General features: G+C 38.6%; 1 protein-coding gene across 1 annotated transcript; it reads right to left on the reverse strand.

The window, feature by feature from the left end:
* Window positions 1-918: 918 nt before the first annotated feature.
* On the reverse strand, window positions 919-16,374 carry PSAT1 (phosphoserine aminotransferase 1). The gene is made up of 9 exons (XM_015849190.3): window positions 16,288-16,374; window positions 14,062-14,122; window positions 12,476-12,545; window positions 11,239-11,444; window positions 9,569-9,741; window positions 8,920-9,089; window positions 5,329-5,457; window positions 3,240-3,377; window positions 919-2,641 (listed from the first exon to the last, which is right to left on the reverse strand). Exons 1-9 carry the CDS (start codon window positions 16,345-16,347, stop codon window positions 2,536-2,538), a joined length of 1,113 nt encoding a protein of 370 aa, XP_015704676.2. The 5' UTR covers window positions 16,348-16,374; the 3' UTR covers window positions 919-2,535.
* Between the last annotated feature and the right edge of the window lie 4,929 nt (window positions 16,375-21,303).

The raw sequence follows: 21,303 nt of genomic DNA on the forward strand, positions 1-21,303 counted from the left end.
CAGGGCTTCATGTCGTCCAGTTAACTCAAGTATTTTCACCAGGGCTCCTACTCAGGCATCATGTTCTGGTTTTTGTTTTTTTCCTTTTCCCCCTGCCGCCTCCCCACCTTCCACCTTAGCCTAGGGGCTTTTATATTACAGACTAAATAGAATGCCAGAAACTCCTTCTGTGAAATCATAAACACCACATTTTGCATTTCCACAATTTTTGCCCATGTGATTTAGAAAAAGAAACACAACTCAGAAGAAGCAAACACTGTGTGTGCCCCAGTGGCGCAGTGGTTAAAGACGCCGCCTTGCAACACTGGGGCCCGGAGTTCGAATCCCCCCTGTGGCGCAAGTGGTAGAAGTGCCGCTCTGCTACACAGAGGCTGGAATCCCAGGGGCTGGACTCGATGATCTCTAAGGTCCCTTCCAACCCGCACAAAACTATGAAACTATGAAACCATAAGCAAAGAGGTTCCCCTTTGGGTCAATGGATCAGCCACATACAGCCATTCTAGCTTTTCTTTTTTTGTCACCATGCAGGAAACTGTGCCTGCTAACAAAAACTGGAGGTTTTTGGAGCACAGAATCATTTATTATCTTTAAAGCCACAGTTACTGTTGAAAATAAGTCTACAAAACTCTGTAGGAAGCTGGATTCTAATTAAATGTTAAATAGCTTTAATATGAGAATGGAATTAAATCTTCATGAATGGCATGAAAAGCGTCCTTCAAGGCTATTGTGCAGTAATACTCTTTTTATCATGGTAGTTGTAGGAAATATTTGAAGAAAAACAATAAGTGAGGGAAACATTATTAAGGAAAAAGGATAATACTCCAATTTAAAATTCTAACACATACTATGCATGCAGTTCTCATCCTCCTGCCAAAAAAAAAAAAAAAAAAAAAAAAAAAGCTTCCAACACACTGGTGCTTCACAGCATGCTGCAACAAGTTTTATTTTCTTCACCCACTTCATTTAATTATTTTGCGTTACATTACATTGTCAAGAATCTCCTAACAGCAGCCATAAAATGACACAAGGGGAAGCCACCCCTTGACCCTATCCCCTGACTTGCTGTGAGGATTCACAAGGAAAGAAGCAGTCCACCATTAGCATTATTAGATTGTTACCACTGTATTAGTGTTACATAAAACAAAAAGACTCAATTCTTTACCAGAAACTTAACAGTCTGAAATCAGTTGTGGTAACATTAAATGTTGTGATATTATCAGAGAGCCTTTATGTAATTTAAAATAGGAAGCCAGTACCAACATACATTAATTGGCACCAAATTCACAGGCCAAGAAAGAAAAGTAACCCAAGTAGGGTATTACATAGAAGATCTTCTGAAGATCTTTGCATTAATATAGTTCCTCCCCTACCCCAGAGTATCAAAGTCTGGAATAAGCCACAAGATCCAAGTAAGAAAATTAGACCTAAAGTATGATGTAGTGTCAGGAATAGTCAGAAGTCAAGACTTTCACTTAGAGCAGCTGGACAGGATCCCACATACAAAAGGTGACAGAACTGAAGCAACGAGAAGACAAGGAAAATATCTGGAATGACACTTCAGACAAAGAAGTCAGTGCAGAGAAAGTCACATATTCACTGAGTGGAATACAGCGATCCAATTTGGCATAAGGGTAGCAAATTAAAACAGGTTTTTGATAGGAGCGACAATATGCATGCTCCAATATAAGAATAAAAAATTAATAACCTAAGAAAGTTTAAAATATGAACTGCATAGAGAAACGTATTATATACTGATTTAATTGTAAGTCCATGCATCTTAGCTTTCAACCAGTAAATAGTAATACCAAAAAAGACCCAGTCCTAAACTTCGATAGCATGTACTACTGCATGGGACTGTCCAAACAATTCATGCATGGAAGCAAAGCTTTGAACACAGTGGCCTGAAGTTCAGAAACCAGATATTAACTCCTGAAAACTACTACTGAAATATCTGATAAACTAACTAGATACCCTTAGAGAACACTTAACATCAGTACACCACTCACTGTGTAGTCATGTAGTCTGTGTAAATCTCTATAGAAAACTTGTTAGAAATTTTGCCTTCAGGAATGTACTGTTAACAAGGTATATTTGAAGAAGTCATTTTGTAACTAGCAACAAGAAACAGGTGAGGTTTTTTGTTGTTTTTTTTCCCCAAATGGTAGCACTGATTCCTATTCTGGGTTTATTATAATTAAAGAGCGACTAATTTTAACTGAGCATAGTAGTAGCATGTCTATAGTCAGAACTGAGATCTATAGCATCTTACAGTGCTTTAACTACACATTAAGAATATTGCTTTGCAAATTTTGGTTCAAATCTTGATCAGTCTAATAATCTTCATCTTCAGATAGGAGCCAAGGCTGCCAAGCCCTTGCAAGACTGGGCCTCAATTCCATGCAGATAACTAAAATAGCTACTGGAACTAAAAGAACATGTAATTTGTGCGCTGAGGCTGTGCATTAGCACAGTAATTTTAAAACACTGCAGCTTTTGTTTTCATAGAAGTGAAGCATTGCCCTAATCCACGAGCATTTATGACTGATGCATCTGCATGAAGCTTCTCATGAACGCTGCAAGCTTCTGAACATCTTCTACAGTTACTGCATTGTATAAAGAGGCACGGATTCCTCCCACAGATCTGAATTGAAAAGAGGGGAGGAAAAAAAAACAAAAAAAAAATGTAAGTTCAGTATATGCTAAAAAAGACAAGTATCATTTACAGTTACTTTCCCCTACCCAAACAGAAAGAAGTTCATGTTTTATATGAATGAGATGCAAACATTTTACTCAAGGTAATCAGAGAATCTAAAGCAACTTAGTATTTATTAGTTATTACAGCTCTACGCTTCTTTAATTCCACAAACAGAACTGTAACAGGTGAAGGAACTCTTTCCATCATCTTGATAAGTAATGTAATGGAGACTTTATGCAGCAACAGAATTTGACAAAATGTCACCTTCTTCGGCATTTGAACAGAGACGAGAAATATTAATTACGCTGGAGAAAGGCAGAATTAACAAGAAAGCTGTGACCCATCACAACTAAGCTATAGTTGATTCACCACCAGTTTTTAATTACAGTCTCAAGACTGCAATTCCCAGTGCTCCCAAACCAATATGAAGAACAGCTTGTAAGCAAGAAAGGCTGGTAAGTCAATACATGATGCCTGCTGCTGTATCACTGTAATATTTTTTTATTCTGCACAGCAAGGGGATTCATCCCAGTGCAGCACTTACCGATGTCCTTTCAGAGATATCATGTTAAGTTCCACAGCTTTCTCAAGGAATTTCTTTTCCAGGGCTTCATCGCCCTTGTTACTGCCAATGCGGAAGGGGACGTTCATTCTGCTTCGGTTCTTCTTCTCCACTGGACATCTGAATAAGTTACAAAAATAATGATTAACCTAAATTTAGGTTTAATCCAAAGTAGAAGATTTAAGATACACTTGAAGCAAAATTACACTTCATTTTTTTCTAATTTGTGTTTTATGGATTCTGTTTCATTTGTGATTATTGTGGACAGAAAAAAACATGGCAGGGCAAAAGGTAAGGGAAAATGGAGGGAAGCATTTAACATTTAAATACTTCTTTTTAGTGCTTCTGTTACAAAAGAGATAAGAAGCCACAGTATTTCCCAAAATTGTGATGTAAATTCTTGCACAAATTCACAAGGAAACATTTTTTTTTATTCCATTTGACATGGTTGTAGGTTGAGCATGGGCTGGATTGTTTTTTGTAGTCAGCAGGGGTGTTGAGTTCTTCATTGGATCCTTTGCGCAGATTTAACAGTAATTGATCCTAATATTAACATATGTAAATTCTCTGTGCCAGCTGAAACCAGGAAAACACTCTTTTGAAAGGCCCATGATTGTAAGGATTCTCACATTTTGATATATATATGGATACGCTCCACTTGAGACAACCCGTTTCCTATCAGGCAATCTAACATACCTCCATGAAAGCACAGAGACTTTAGAAAGCAACAAACTGCAAATGGCACACAGAACTTTGTGGAACAGTCTCTATTCTCAAAAAGCTTGTCACACCTCTTGCTCAGTAATGCATGCTATAGATTAGGTGGTACATTACAGCTAGGAAGACAGCTTCAGATAAGAATGGATTTTTTTAAACTGTATTACTAAAAAAATGGCTTGAACTGTGTTGCTAAGGAAGATGCATACTTAAAGATGACCACTTAATGAAGTTTGCTTTGTTTTCCTTATTTGCCAGTTCACCATTCCACCTGCACTGCATTTGCCTATCAAGTCTTGTAGGCCTGCTTGCCAAAAACAAGGATTCTTTTTATTTGCCATGAAATGTTTTTTTCAAAGTTTGATTTGCTCACTGAGGTTTATGGAAAAGTCCCCAGGGCTTTAATAAAGTAGGATCACAATTCTAATCATTGCAGTGCCAAAGGCAAAGCTTTTCCCATCACAAAAATGGATAAGCAGAATGCACTGAATATTATGAACTATATCTTTGCCAATTAAGGTTGAAGCCAACTTAAATATAAAATCCAAATTTAATTTCCCTATCCTAACTTCAGGTTAATTAGGTCCCAAATTTTGACTTCATACTGAAGGCAAAGGAAAACATTTTGCAGTCTTTGTCGCTTGCTAGTTTTTGAACCTATGAGTACTAACATTATTACTGCTTATTATTACAACATCATCATTATTATGCTTACTATTACAACATCAAGATTTAACAACACATTTTGGGTCCTGTCGGGAAAAAATCCATACTCAAAAACAGACAGTCAAATCTGTTATTTAAAATAACATCAGAAATAGCTGAAAATATTTCCTTTTTGCACAGATTAAGTTCTGACTAATTCAGAAAGTGTTTCAGAGTTGACTACAATTAACAAAGATACTCTGCCTAAGTGAAGGAGGAAAAGAAAAAAAAAAAAAAAAAAAAGCAAAGGTTTTGATTTCTGAGGAGATGATTTGATGGATGTGATGTAGAATTCCTCTCAACAGCTTCTTCCCAGCCACCTCCTCTGTTTTTGCCCATATTCTCAGACATACAGTAAGCATACTGAATAGTTGCAACCTGCTTTCAGTACACGTATCTCCTGGGCTCCTGCATTATATTAAGGGCTTCTCAAGCGATTTGTGTAGGATAACAGGAAATAACATTCTACTGGAATGAAACTTATCCTTGGGAGTTACCAAGTGAATTATTTGCAAAAACAATCTCTAGGATTTCAGAATTCCTCAATTTCTACATAACAAAGAAGTAACTTTAAAAGTAAGTTAAAGTTACACTTAAAGCATTTAGCTGAGCAAAAAAAATTTAAGCAAGGAGAAAGCACACAACTTACACATAGAATCCATTAGATTTATCTATAATATCATAAATCATTCGTGATTTGATTAAACTAAGTTTATCCATGGCTGCAGCTCCACCATTGTTCTTTATCCACTCCAGTACCAGTCCCATGATATAGATACTGTAACAAAAGAAAACATTTATTTTATTTTTTAAAAATCTGATTGAAAAAGCAAAAAACAGACACAAATAACAGTACACTAAAATTTTAACTGTGTGACATTATATTTATTTTTGAGGTAACTGTTACAGCATAAAGCCTGTTCAGCTCTAGCCATGATGTAAGAAGGAATCTCAAATCTACATGCACTAAGAATGCCAGAAATCTAATCCCATTTTTACAATCATTAAGAATAAAACCTACAATCCCATTTCTGCCTAAAAAGATCATTTTCCCACCTGAACAGTGATGTTTGATGAAACAAATAATTAATGTAATACATTTAATTATTCACTACCATTCAAGTTTAAGCAGAGTCCTGGAAGCCTACTGAAATCACATGTCTAGGGACCAAGTATTTCAATGCCAGTGCAACATAAAAAAAAGTCCCCAGGGCCTTTTGCCTTTGTGCTTTCGCTTATAAAACTCAGCTTGTTCAAGTTCAGGCATTTCCCACAACTGCAACATTTTGCATAATAAACTGTTCACAAGTTTTTATGGTGCCTTTCCAACAGATTTGCTTTTATTTTATCCCCTCATTACAGATTCCAAGGGAGTACTCAGAGAACATTACCCTACAAGGTTCCCTAACACAAGTCTAGCAGGTGTTTGTTTTAAACTTCACTCCTTTTAATTTCTCAGGGGATGTCAGTCTCAAATCTTTGAACACTTCAGAAAGACTGCAGAATAAATCAGGTTACCGATTGCCTATTACAAATACACCTTATAGATCTGAGAGCACAGCCTTGCTACATTTATGACAGCAGGCTATAGTATAAATAATATACGGTATAAAGAATTTAAGAGCAGAATTGCCTAGGCCCTTGACAGGTACATAGGGCCACATTCATTTCTTGCTATCATTTCCTCTAGTGAAAGTTTTGGACAAATAAAGTTTAAAAAAGTTAGGTTTGGAATCACCCACAGTGGTCAGCCAGATGAAACCCTTAATCCATGTTATATATCAGCCAAAATAATGTTTCTGGAGCAATTTTAAATGCTAAACAAACCCTTGGAGCTTGAAAATTAGTGTGATGTTTTGTTTTGTTTTTTTTTAATAGGGAATGCACTGCTAATTTTACCAAAGTAGATCAGGGTCAAAGAGTTAAGCACCATAGTGCCACAATGTTTAAAGCTATTGGCATCTCCTAAAATTAATTTAACATCCTGCTGAAGTAGCTGTTGTATGTTCTGTTAATATTTCCTGTCTATTTGCCAGCAAAAAATAAGAGAGTGCAAGGAAAAGAGGAGAGGAAAAAAAGTCAAGAAGTTTTGCCAGTTCCTTATAAAAACCTGGAACAGCCATTTAGAACCAAGCCAAACAGGCATACACAGTGCCAACACTTCTCTCTGTTATATTTTAGATTCTGGAGCACACTCCACTTTGAGTCTGCAGCACCAACTGAAATCAGGCAAGACAGTGGTCAGAAAGGAGAAAGGTTGTTTTCCAGCTTTATTTTCCATTCTTTTAGTTCTCTGCTATTAGTGTTCTTGAAAGACAATGAAGTGCAGCTAATGCTGCTTTTTACAATTTATTCACAATGGCCAAAATTAAGTAAGACTGCAAAACTTAATTTTGGTTTTGCTTTTCAAAACAGAGAAGCAGCACTGCTGAAGTGCTGAGAACTTTGTTTCTTCAAATGGAAATAGCTTTGTACTTGGAAAACATGAATGGCTGGATTTAAAACCCAGCATGTGCAATGCAAGTACATGGTGTCCAAAACAGTATGCATGACTTGGCATTCAGAAAATAATCAATCATGAGAGAGAGGTTTTATCAGTCGTTGAAAAAAGTGCTCATACTGCCTATGTACTGCAGACAAGAAAAGAACAAACTGGCAACTTTAGGTTAATTTTTCTCTTAAATGCAAATCCTAATGATATTGGCTATACTCAGACAGTAGGGCAGTCTTTGGATGGCTGCAGGAGTACATCATCACAGTACTGCCCACTCTACAGTGGCCATACAGCTTTGGAAAACTCCAGTTGTGCACCAGAACATGAAACAAACATATGGGTACCGGATTTATTTTCCCTTTTGATAAATTAAAATAAACTATATCTATGCCTTTCCACTAATACACACCATACACACCACATCATGAGAAACATGGATTCGGTAACAAACCATACCTCAAAATTCTACTGAATTTACATTAGAAAGCTATTAAGGTAGAGTTTATATGCAGGAACCACTGTAGTTCATTATCATACAGTGTATATGAAATCTGCTGGATACCATTAGCTATTGTAACTTCAAAAATTCTGGCTTGTATGAAACAAAGTCTAAGAGCTGCAGTTAAATATTCTCATTATGAAACAGAATTTCCTGTTGATCAGAGGTGATGCAAATTTTGGGGGAAAAAAAAAAACCAAAAAAAAACCCAAACACATTTTTCTTTTGTTTTTCTTTTTTACATATTGCCAAAATACTTTTTAGAGACAGAAGTGTCTGGCTTAAGATTTTACTTTCTGGAAAGCATCTGTTTTAGTAGGCGTTGGTAGGACATTTTTAATTATTTCAGTTTAGAAGTGCCATATTAAGAAGGGTAAACACTACTGATTTAATTCCTCAGTATTCCTGTAGCAAAGTAACACCTAGCTAGGTATCAGACTTTTAAAAGGGCAAGCTGTAATCTGTTTTACCTCATGCATATACAAATTCCCCAAGAACATGCAAATTTTATTACCTTGTCTGCTGTCAATAATTACAAAGATTGACCAATTTTATTTTTTAATCCCAAGTCAGGCACTGAGGTAGTAGCTAAAGAAATACAGCAAATCTTGCTAGGGAAAAAGGCAAAGCAATGATTAAACTACCTTTTTTAAAATTCTTCTCTAGTTTCATTTCAAAATCCATTGCAGTAAATAATTTAGTTAGAACTAGAAATATTCCAAGGTGTTGTGTTTTTTTTTTTTGGTTTTTTTTTTTAATATCTCATACTTTAAAAACACTTAATAATGATAACACCATTTATTATTTCCTAGCATGAAGGCAGAAATGGATATGGAGGCTCAATTGCTGGTCAGGTAGAAATTCAATGAAGTCTAATGAATGTTCAAGCAGCAAAACTAAATGCCCAAGTTACCTACTCACAGTCTTAGAAGCATTGGTATTGCAAAAGCTCGAGTCCTATTTGTTTAAGCCAAAGAATTAGATCTTGATATTTCTACAATGAAATTATGACATACGGTATTTAATTCTAAAAATATTACATCCATTATGGCCAAGTCCCATTCATTGGGCAGCTAGGCCCACTACAATAATTTCAGATATTTTCATCAAAATCACATGAAATCCTTTAACACATGTTACTTGAAGACAAGTAACTCTCTTCTCCAAAATCCTTTTTTCACTAAGCATAGCAGATGGTAGTGCAGAAATTCCCTGAATAATACACATTAAAAAGCTGGATAAGTTACCTGTAGCATGGTGGAGTGTTATATAAAGAGCCATTTGCTGCTTGTGTTTTGTAATCCATTACTACAGGGCATTCCTTCAGTGCAAATCCCAGCAAGTCCTCACGCACTATTACAACAGTAACTCCAGCACAACCAACATTCTTCTGAGCACCAGCAAAAATCACGCCAAACTAACAGAAAGAAAGGAAAGAATCACTGCATACATCTACTAGTTGATTTTAACTGAATAATAAACCAGTATTTTTATACAAAATTATACAGCTGAACATGTCAAAGACAAGCCAGCAGAAGTTCTAATTTCAAGGTGCACTTCCAGCTAGAATTGTTATCCTATGTATATCTTCATTCAAACACTTCAACAAGTTTTCCAGTAATTTGCTAAATACTTAATAGCCACAAATAATTCTCAAAGCACCTTGTACCCATTTCACATTACTGCAAACAAAATATGCTAAAAACACATAGACAAAACCATCCTCAACCAATCTGGTATTTCACAAGAGGCATTATATAATCCACCTGCTCAAGGAAAAGCAAAACAGGGAAAACAAAAACAAAAAAAGCAGTTGAAGATGTAGGTACTAGTGATTCCAGCCTCACCCAAGTCCAACTCCTTCCATCCTTCACCCCCTCCTTAACTGTATTGTACCTTGGAAACATCCACAGGCCTCGACAGGAAATTTGATGACATATCACAAACTAAGACTGTTCCTTTGACATCAGGAACAAAGTCAAACTCCACACCATGAACAGTCTCATTCGCACAGTAGTACACATACGATGCATCTGGATTGAGATCCCAAGTGGCTGGGTCAGGAATGTCTAAGACAGACAAAAAGGATATCAAAGGTCACTAAACAGATGTAATTTTCCTAGAATGTAGTTTTATTTTAAGACTACACCTTCAAGTATAAACCCAGAATGATTTTGTAGCCTAAAGTAAAAAAAGCTACATTGTAGCTTCCTGGAAAGGTAATACACAGAAGAAATACAACAGTATATCCCCAGTATTCTGTGGTGGGCCATCATCAGGCTTACAGATATTCATCTGACTTTCAGTCCCTTTTCCCTAGGAACCTTCATCAGAGGGAATCTTCTACATGTCCTTGAAACTACTGAAGCATCCAAATTTTTACTGGTAAAGTTATCAGAAATTCCATTTACACGAACCCCAAGAAGCATTTTTAGACCTGTTCAAAAGTAAGCATGTGCTCAGCTGTCTCCTATCTAAATCGTGCAAGGGATCTACAAAACTAAGATTTGCCTCAGTCAATAGGCCATACGCTGGCATGTCCTGACAGCACAGAACAGGCTTTGTATAGAACAGACGGTTGTTCCTCTTTTCTCCTCTTCTCCAAAAGATAGGAGGAAGATGCGCTGCTAATACCTCTCCCATGATTTATTGCCTCTCACTCCAATTGTAGCTGCCAAATGGTGAGTGCACTCCACTATAACAGGAGGTCATTGGTTTAAATCCTTCCTGTGTCTTAGAGGATATATGAACCTGGAAGATGATATAAAAGCTAACTGGCGAACCAAATGGTTTGGGGAATATTCTTTGTCTTCCCCATTGCCACTCATTTGGCTTTATGTACCATGGACCACAGAAAAGAAATACAAGCACCATTAACAAAGTTAAAGAATTCAGGTATTCATAGTCCAATAATTATTGATAACAACAGACTACTTAAAGCATATACATAAAATGTCCTGAAACAGATTGTCTAACGAAAAAGTTATACATAACTTCCCTTCCATGTATACAGTGGTCATTCAAATAATGTCCTCAAGGTCTATGAGAAGGAGTTTGAAGTGCCCGCCCTATTTCAGAGCTAACTAATAAATGAACAGGAGATGAGTTTTTGAGAACCCTTGAAAGACCATAACAAAAAGCACATCATCCATCTCCTGGGCCAGTACAGTTAAGATGACAGACATACTTCTCAATTTCAGAGTAATTTATTACTGAGTGCATCTGAAACTGAATTAACTTTACCATGTACATGCAAATACCTTAAAATCTAAGTTAAATAAAATAAAATAAAGTTAGCCCACATAATTTCCCGTCTCCCTCCTACCACTCAAGCTCTGGAACCTATTCACTGTAATCTCAGAACACTTGTCTGGTGGAGACCATTAGGCCAGCTAGCCAACCTCCCAGTCACAGATATGGAGACATGCAGCAGACAGTTTCTGAATGTTGGCCAGTCAACCATTTAACTAGTTAATGCTGAATAACGCAATAGCTGAGACAGGCCAATTTTTACAGCAATTAAGAACAGTAAGCATTCACATCAATAGATGTAATCATCAACTTACTTGTATAGGCTGACAGTTTTGGATGAACAATATTCACTTTGGCATACTTCTCTGCTTCTTTAGCAGCTTTTGCTGACCAAGCTCCAGTAACCACATAATCCGCATGTCTTCCTTCCTTTAAGCCAATGAGGTTTAGTGGGACTGCACTGAACTGGCCAGATCCACCTCCTTGGAGGAAAATAACTTTGTAGTTTTCTGGTATGTTTCTGCAAGCAAGAAATAACCATTTATTTTATTCCTGAAAGTCAAAGGACACATACCACTTGCTATCATACATTGAACTGCAACCTTACAGAGAAGGACCACCACTATTTATGTAGATATTTACCAAAGAGGTTAAACCAAATCCTGTCAGCTTTCCCCAAAGCTGAGTAACAACCCAAATAGTAGGAATAGACTTACACATTGAATTAATAGAATTTTCTGGAAATAAGCAAACTTTGATTCACACACCTATAAGCAAATTCACTTTTGAGAAGCTTCTAACATAGCACACACAGGCTTGAACAATATTCCAGCAGAGCTAATAGTCACTTGAAGTTTTGTCTCTTACAAGCTTCGCGACATTTCTGAATTGAGACAGATTCACCAGAAAGTTCTTGAAGTACAATTCAGTTTTTAGACTCTTTAAAAATTTGCACATGTGACCACATAGTACACTGTACATGCAGAGCAAGTGGAAGAGCTATTTACATCATCAAAAAAATTACTTTTCAATCTACTCACGAAAGCCCTGCCATCAATTATGTTGGCTGTGACAAAGAGTCAAGCCTTCAAAAAAGAGTACAGTGCTTTCATACAAAACTACTATGAGAATAGTGCACTAATTCTAATGCATGATATAAAAACATTAACCCTAATCCACAATCTAACAATTTTCTATTTCAAACTTTTATAAATGTTATATCACATATAAGAAAGGGGCTCCTGACCAGTGATTCTAAAACACTTCCTTATAGATTTTATGTTAGTAAAATCAGGTAAGTAGCATGCAAATCAGTAATATACAGATCACCTGCATGCCAACAGAGAACACACTCCTGTTATTTCCAATTATTTCTTAAAAAATAATTATCTTAATAATAATATCCTCTCCAGTAGTATTACTTTATCAGTAATTACTTTATCAGATGCCTATCTAAACAAACTAGGAACTTTCAAGGAAAAGTCTCCACATTTGACATCTTTAGTGCAACTATCACAAGTTTAATTTAAAAATAGGAAATAATTCACTTACAGTAATTCACGCAGGAGGTTTTCAGCTGTATTTAAAATTTTTGAGAAATCCAAAGTCCGATGGCTCATTTCTATGGTAAGGGAAAAAAAAAACATACCATGGAACAAGACAGCAATGTATGAATGTGATTTTAACAAATGTGCTAAGCTGAAATATTTTTACACTCGCAGACCCAATAACCAAAGGCTTCCATTCCCAGTTCCAACTCGTATTTCTGTTGAGCCTTCCAAATGCCCATAAAACTCTTACTTTTCAGATTTTGTCCAATTCCATGCAAATCCACTCCATTCATATTTGGCAGCCACATGATCCCACAGAAAGAAAAGGTGAATAAAAAATATTCCTTAGGAAGATGCACATTTCTTCACTCTAAAAACATCCTTAGCTACTACTTTACTCTCTACTGGCTAAACCAGTACAAGGGTGTTGTTATTTTTCAAAAACTTAATCATGCAGTAGTCCTAATTAGAAGTTAAGGCTACTGTATTTTAATTCCTTTTATTAAACCATGGGCTTTCTTCTGCCTAGAAGAGCAAACAATTTTAACACAGATCCATATCCCAAAAAGACTGCTGCAAATCATACATTTAGCAATGAAAAAGTTTCAGAGGAGAAGTAAAATGCTGGGAATGCTTGTTCATAAATGTTTTGTGCTTCTGGGACAGAAAAATGACTGAGTCATGCAAATAACATAAGGCACCTCATGCAGAATAGCACTGACTTCCCAATGGGAAGGACAACAGGCATCAAAAACATCTGAAGTGTTTCACCACATGGTACACCAGATTTGTGCATAAATACAACTGCACAGTATGTGTTTATCCACATACAGCAATTTATGTAAATATAAATGCAGATAATTCCTTAAAGATCCAGAAATACCAGTGCTTTAATTATGATTAACTAGGCTGAGAGAGCTGAAGCTTTTCAGCCTGGAGAAGAGCAGGCTCCAGGAGGACCTTATAGCAGGCACCCAGTATCTGAAAGGGAGACCCCTTTCAGGAGAGCTGGGAAGGGAGATTTTGTAAGGGCATGTAGCAGCAGGATAAGGGGAAACAGTTTTAAACTGGAAGAAGACAGATTTAGACATGGAATTAGGAAGAAATTCTTTACTGTAAGGGTGTTGAGACACTGGAACAGGTTGCCCAAAGAGGCTGTGGATGCCCCCTCCTTGGAGGCGTTCAAAGTCAGGCTGGATGGGGCTTTGAGCAACCTGGTCTAGTGGGAGGTGCCATGCTGCTCATAGCAGTGCGGTTACAACTAGATGATCTTAAAGGTCCTTTCCAACCCAAACCATTCTATGATTAGTTACTTCCATCCAACTACGGATGGAAGTTTGTTGGAGTAGTAAACAGCTATCTGTGGATCATTTTATGATTCCCCCAAATGAATAAAAAGTAAGGAAATAACAGCAATTTACAAAAGGGCATATATAACCAGAACAAGGTATTACAAGCTATTACACAAGAAAATGAAGTATTCAGTTACAAAAATCAACACCAAAAGCTTGTTTATTTATTTATTTTTAAGTTGAATTAGGTATCTACACTCTGAAAACCATACAAAAATTTTAAAGTCTTGCTTACCCAGAACACTAATACCAAGTCCTTTGTAGTCCACCAATTCTTTCTGAGCTGCTAATAATACCTAACAAAAAATAAATGAATAAATAAAAACCACAGATAAATTAAGTATTTTCTACTACGTGGAATCCTTAACATTTCATAGACACACCAGCTGTTCTATAGTGCAGTAACCTAACATTTCTCTAAAGAAATTGATAAAATAATAGGCACCATGTAATTTCATTGTATCTAATAGCTGAAGGCATGCCTTAAAATGGCATAATTAAATCTCACGCTTCATGTGGAGATTTCTTATTTCAATAGTTACACTTCCAGATAACCTCAGAATGACTTTTAAGAGCTGAGTGGAACTCCCAAATGCTCACAGAAGGCTTAATGTTCAGGAGGGTGCTTTTTCTACTCTTATTTCCCCTGCCTTGTGTTCTTTCACTCACCTCCCACATACAGGCTAACTGAGATATGGAAAGAAACACCAAAAAAGAGCACATGGCATTGGATACTTCACAGTGACTCCATGCCACAAGGCCTGGTTTCATAGGACAAAGTCCTGCGCTTTCTAAAGATGCACCTTCTCTGTTACTGAAAATTAATAAAAGAATTTGTGAAAGCTCTGAGGCAACAAAAGTCAAGGTACTTTTAGGAGCCTTGACAAGTTGATTTGTTGCTTCAACCTTTCATTTGCCTTTCTTCCATAGCTCTCGCATGTCAACAAAGCAGAATTAGAACCTAACCATCTGTTTCAACATTACTTCTGGTTTCAGTGAATTCCTGTATCAGAGGCAAAGCTTTCTTAGCCCCTCCAAATAGAAGCAGGAGATGGAAATTCAGTAGAAAAGCCTCCAGAGCACCCACTGTACACGCACATCTCAGAGTCTGCCAAGACCCCACGTGCTCTGGGCAGTTGCAGAAGCAATCAAACCACTTTGCTGATAGAGCATGTGTGATCTGTCAACTGTAAAGCTGGTAACCAGCAGTTCAACCATGAACAGCTGTGCTGCTTTTCATCTCTGAGATCACAGTATTTTAACAAATGTGCTTCAAACTGCAAACATACCCATGCCAAATGAGAGTTTAAAAAGTTAGAGCCAACTTGCAGATCATCAGAAAGGGCTTGTTAAAACACTAGGTAGAATGCAGTTCTGTTGGTAGCATTATCTGATAACCTGCACATGCCTTACTATAGACATTTATGGTGCTTCCTAATAGGCACAAAGAGCTCTGTCTTCAGAAAGTTTGAGCACTCTGCATGCAGTGTCACCTCAAAGTCAAACACTGAGAAACAATGAGGCAGCAGAGCTCATTCGTGTTGCTGTGTTTTCGAAGGTGCTTAAGTAACCAGCAGCTTGCAGCACAGCTGGACCCTCCTCCAACGCCCCACTAACTGTGACAACGTGACCAATATTGCTGCAGAGACGGCAAGAGCTCCTTTCTGAGCAAGCAGTTCTACCATATGGAGCAATCAATGTCTTTGCAGTGCAATCTTTAGGGGACGTTTCCAAGAGGGAACTCATAAAAAATAAAAAAAAAATAAAGTGGAGCGAGGTCATTTACCCAGTAAAACTGAGAAGGAAAGAACATGGGCAATAAGTAAGAAAACTATGGAGGAAACTAAGAACCACGAACTCTCACGGCACATCGCTCCTATGCTGACAGTCGTATGCCTGTAATCCAGCACGAGCCACCCCCACTCCATATGCAACCGGGTCATCTGCGGCTGCTGATGCAACTTCCCACAGAGTCAAGTCTGCGCTGCACTCATTATTATTGTTTTAAGTGAAGAGATGGCACTGGGTTGCTATGCTCTCTACCTGCTGCTAAAGTACCAAACTCGGCACGATACACACAGCGCACAGACGGGACTCCAGCGCTCCACACAGAAGCCGCTTCGGCGCCGGACAACGCCAGCACGGCCGTCCTGCAGCGCCGGCGGAGGAGAAGGGGCAGCGGGTCACCGCACGCGAACTCGGGACGGCAGCCGGGATAAACGAACGGAGAGCTACGCGGTCGACTTTTTCGCTGTTTACCTCAGCTTCTCCGCCCTCGTTCGGCAGCAGCAGCCCCAGAGGGCCGCACCGGGAGCAACAGCTCCCGCAGCCCCATCGAGACACCCCCCGCGGCCGGAGAGAGCCACCCGCCCCGCCAAGCGCGGCTGCCGCAACTCCCAGCGCGCCCCAGCGACACCCTCCACCTCGCCGCCACAGCTGGAGGGTCCCAGCCCTTACTCACAGAGCGCGGCAGCTTGGCCGGCCCAGCGCCGAAGTTCGCCACCTGCCGCGCCCCTTCCATGATGGCGCCGCTCGCCCACCACTGCTCGCCGCCCCCGGCCGCCGCGCCGGTATAAACGCCCCGCCGCCCGCCCGCCGATTGGCTGCCCGCGCGCACACCTCGTGGGAGGGGTCGCTGCCGGACCGCCCAGCCGATTGGCCGCCCGCGGGCAGCGCCCCGGCCGCCCATTGGCAGCGTGGCCACGAGGCGAAGGCGTGATCAGCCGGGAGGTGACCCCGCGCTCCCGCTCAACCCCCTCGGTGCTGCCCACGCTGTGCCGGGGGTGTCGTTGGTGTCGTGGGGCGGAGAGCTGGGCCGGAGCTCTTCCAGGCCGATACGCAGCATTCTTCCCACGGATACCTTAGTGCGGAAACATGGAGTTAACACGGGGAGATTGCTGCGGCTGAGGGAAAGCCTTTAGCTCATCCAATTTCCTCTAATAGTTTTAGTGAGAGAAAAACTGCCACGCACTGCCAGGCTCAGAAGTGATTTTAAAGTCAGTGGCAGTAAAATCACTTCTGACAAAACAAACCATTAAGCGTGATTGAAAATATCTTGAAGGAAATTTGCTGCTCTCTCTCACAGTTGCATGAGGTGCACACTCTGAACTCCCCTCAGCTCAGCACTACACAGGAGCCGATGCTGCCTCACCCTGCGCATGCTCACCTGCTTTCTCAGCAGCAACAATATTCTGGTTCCAGTGCCTGACCGCTCCTTCAGAGAATAAATCTTTCCTAATATACAGCCCAAACTTCCTCTGGCAATTTTAAGCCATTCTCTCTCATTCTATAGCTGTTACCTGAAGAAGATAACACCCACCTCACAACAACCTCCCTTCAAGTAGATGTAAAGAGGGATGAGGTCTCCCCTTGATTCTCTTCCACACTAAGCAATCCCAGCTCTCACAGCATCTCCTCATAAAACTTGTGCTCCAGACCCCTCACCATCTTCGCTGCCCTTCTCCAAACACATGCCAGGGCTCTTTCTTGCATTAAGGTGCCCAAAACTGAACACAGAACTCAAGGTGTGGTCCCACCAGTGCCAAGTACAGAGGAATGATTACCTCATTAATCACTATTACAAGGCATATATATATATGCTTTGTAATATATATATATTTCATTTTTTTCAGTGAAGAAATACTTTGTAATTTAACTTGTTCACTTCCCTATTTAACCAAATCAAGCTGGAACTATGAAAGAAATTTCCAGGTAACAGCCTGATCTGACATTAAAACATTTTCATCTAGTGCATGTTGATTTCCTTAGGAAATGTTAACAGAGATTGGCAGCTTTACAGAAAAGATGACCTTCATTCTGGCCTTGGACACAGCTTAAGAACCTCACCAAACTTACGCTGAGGCACCAGAGCCCTCCTTGGTTCTGAAGAAATAAAAGCAAACTTGAGGAACACCAAAGTTTCAATACTTTTTCTTCAAAACAGCAGGGTATTTTTAAAGTACACTTTAGGCCACAACACCCAAGGCAACTAAATTACTCCTAATTATTCAGACTGGTTCCAACTGAACAGAAATCCCTGCTGAACAACATAAAAGGTGCCACAATACAGTCGTCTTTGCTAGAGTCTCTAACAGAAGAAGGCAAAGAGTTATACATGCTCTGTATAGCCAAGAGTTTTGCCTAGGAGATCAACTTGTACTCCATGGGAACAAGGCACCCAAGGTAAGGAGGGGTGGTGGAAACAGTCTGAAATAATGCAGGTTGGTTACAGGTGGCTCACATCAACAAGCTGGGCCCCTACCATACCTAGCACATTGATGTCCAAGCAGGATTGGTCTTGAATACTGCGTGTCACTACCCAAAATGTAAATTAAAACTTTGGAATTAAATGTTGTTGTTCAAATTTCTAGCACCCACTTTTAGAACACAAAAATAGGAATTATCAGGTCAGAGCACAAGGAGTAAATACCAACTACTGTATTTTTTCACTTCAGGAGTGCCCCATCCTGACCAGGAAGATCAAAACCAGCAGCTCCCATGAGTTCAGAGGATAACCTTCGCTGGAAGCTTTGCCACTCAGCACTTTAAAAAATCCATGAATAAACCTGACAGTTACCTGAACACAGAACAGTCCATTTCTATTCACACATGATTATTAAACTTTTGCAACAAGAGACAATGAAGAAAATATGGTGAAGGTCACATCAAAATTTTGTTACTACTGAGATTTCTGCTATTTTAATATTTTGCTACCAGCAATTATCATCTTCTCATTACTTCAAAATCCACACATTCAGTATGCCAACATTCATAAGCATCCCACATACAATGCAGGCTTTAAAAATCGTGACTTACAGTGCTACTACTGGCTTCCATTATTTGACTCGTGACCCTGTCAGTGCCACAGACAAATGTGAATTTGTATAATTAAAAACTTCAAATCTGCAAATGCTGTTTTTACTGTGATGGATACAAGAAAAAGCAAATTAAAATTCAGAGAGATTAAAATTCCAATGTTTCCAGTGAACTTTTATTGGTTTCATCATGATTTAATATCTCATACTAGAGAGAAAAGCTACCACTGGAAAAGAATTGACTCGCTGCAGGAGGCTGAGTACACACAAGTTCTCTGTCTTGTACAACTATGGGCAAACTAACGTCATTACTCAAAGATAAATAACGCTAACTACATAGCAACCTGGCATCTATTTCAGGAGGCAGGCAGGATGTCTGGCTCAGCAGACCAGTGAGAATGGCAAATTTTGATGAGACCGAAAATAAAATGCAGGTACTTCAGAGGGTTTTGTTTTGCTTTCCTCAGATATTTGACTCCAAATATAATACAATTACAAAACATGCGTAGTAATTCGTAGGAAGCTAATAAGATGACTAAAATGGTAGAGCTTTATAAGTAAACAGTAATGTGTTCCCTAGCAAATAGCTGGGCTACTTATTGATTCTAGACCTTTATGTCAAACACGAACACAGACAAACATGTAGAACATTAACGAATAGCAAAAGGTTGAAACAACCTAGAGCAAAACTCAGTTTGTAAGGTGTATGTAAGGTGGTTACATAATCCTTTAAGATGTGTACCAACAAAATATGAAGTATTTTAATAGGATGTAATATAAATATTACAATATTTTTATATACCAAAGGTAGTGTTGTTTGTTTTTAATACATTTTCTTAAATCACCTTGAAATTTCTGAAGTATTCATGACAGCCTTAAAAAAGATGCTCCTTTCCAGGCAATCTGCAACCCTTACCACCATCTGTGATTTCAGATGCAACATTCAACTGTATAATGTATGCATACCAGATTCTCATAGCAGGGGAATTACGCAGCAGTTCCTCTGGCAAGTTGAAGACAAGAAAGGCCATCTAAATTATGTACCACCTGGACAGTCTGGCTTTAAATGATTACTTTTGACATAAATTATAATTTAGAAGCAAATACTGGTGGTATTTAACAGTCATCACTTGTGCCACTTGTTAACAGACACACAATACATAAACTGTAATATGGTTTTGATAGTATTCTTAAGAAACACATTAGAGGCAATTCCTAATCCCATACAGGTGCGATACACTTCTGAAATCGCAATGTTATGCACTATTTTGTAGCAATTAGCTTTAGAGCTTTTGTTTTAAAATGAGCATGCACAGCATTTTACTACTTAAGAATCTGATTGCATCAACAAATGAGACAGTCACTTCAAAATCACAAGCAGTGAATCATGACTGAATTTACAGATCCCAAACACTTAAAAGAATATCTAAAACCACACAGACTAATATACTATGCTATTATTCTGAAGACTTTCATTATGCAATTACTCGTGCACTGTTGCAATAGCCAAGGTGATCTGCAGTTTACTCAGTAAAAGATTTTCATTTGAGGATTCATGCTTACATTCACAATTCTCAAGCAAATGGAGACAGGAATTTCCACAGATCTTTTTGTGTTACAGAATTCTCACTGCTGATAAGAGAGAAAAATAAGCCACATGGAAATTTCCTCACCCATCAGCTCAGCCTGAATTATGTTGCCTAATTCATACGCGTAAAAGACTGATGTCTTCATTGCTTGACTCCCTCCCTCCTTCTCAGCTCTCTGGACAAAATCCCAAAGCCAAGAAAAAATAAATGAATAAATAAATAACAACATGACCAGTACGTTAAAAGGTTTTGATCACAGAAAGTCTCAGCTACTGCTATAATGTATGAAATTAAGGTGAAACTTTAAAATTTAGTCTTCTTTTAGAAGAGGCAGCTTTTCAGAACCAACTGCCAATACAGCTAATTTTGAAGCTTTAAACTTCTCATAAAAGATAAGCATTATATAGATTGGATTCTACTATCCCACTTCTCCAAGACAGCTATGGCAACTTAATCAAGACCAGTGCAAGCACATGCATGTGAAAAAGCTATAGAAAGAAATTTCAAGCAAAGAAAATTGACTAGCTTACTCAAAGTGAACATAAATTCCTTCTGCTTAACCAAGTGACCTGGGTTCATAATCTGACCACAAAAAGTTTATTTTTTTTCATTCTACCAAATGCCTTGCTGCTGGACTTAAAAGCTCTTCAGATAACTTGTTCAAATGTTCAGTTTCATTTCTATGACTTGTTCAAATAAGTTAACTTCACAGAACTCTGTATGAAGAAAACAACAATACAACTTTCCACCCCCCCTCCCCTCGCCATTATTAAAATTAGTGAAGAAAACGATAATTATAGAACAAAATTACCATGCCTGACTCTTGACTGCCTATTCATAGCAACTGTACAGATATAAAAAATAAATACTGTACTGTTTTTAGCACCATACTGAAGTACATCTACTGTGCAAAGAAGTAATTTCTGCACAGCCTCATGCAATTCGAAGTCTGTTGCTACATGCCACAGATGGCAGTTGCAAGACTGCTGCCTGTGAAAAGACAGCAAGTAGTAGCAGGAGGAAAAATCCCCAGAGTTTTGAAACAATTATGTTCTTCTAGCTTTATGTACTCAC

This window comes from Coturnix japonica, chromosome Z (assembly GCF_054131305.1).
Source record: "Coturnix japonica strain WE chromosome Z, WE-NBRP24, whole genome shotgun sequence".
NCBI lineage: Eukaryota > Metazoa > Chordata > Aves > Galliformes > Phasianidae > Coturnix > Coturnix japonica.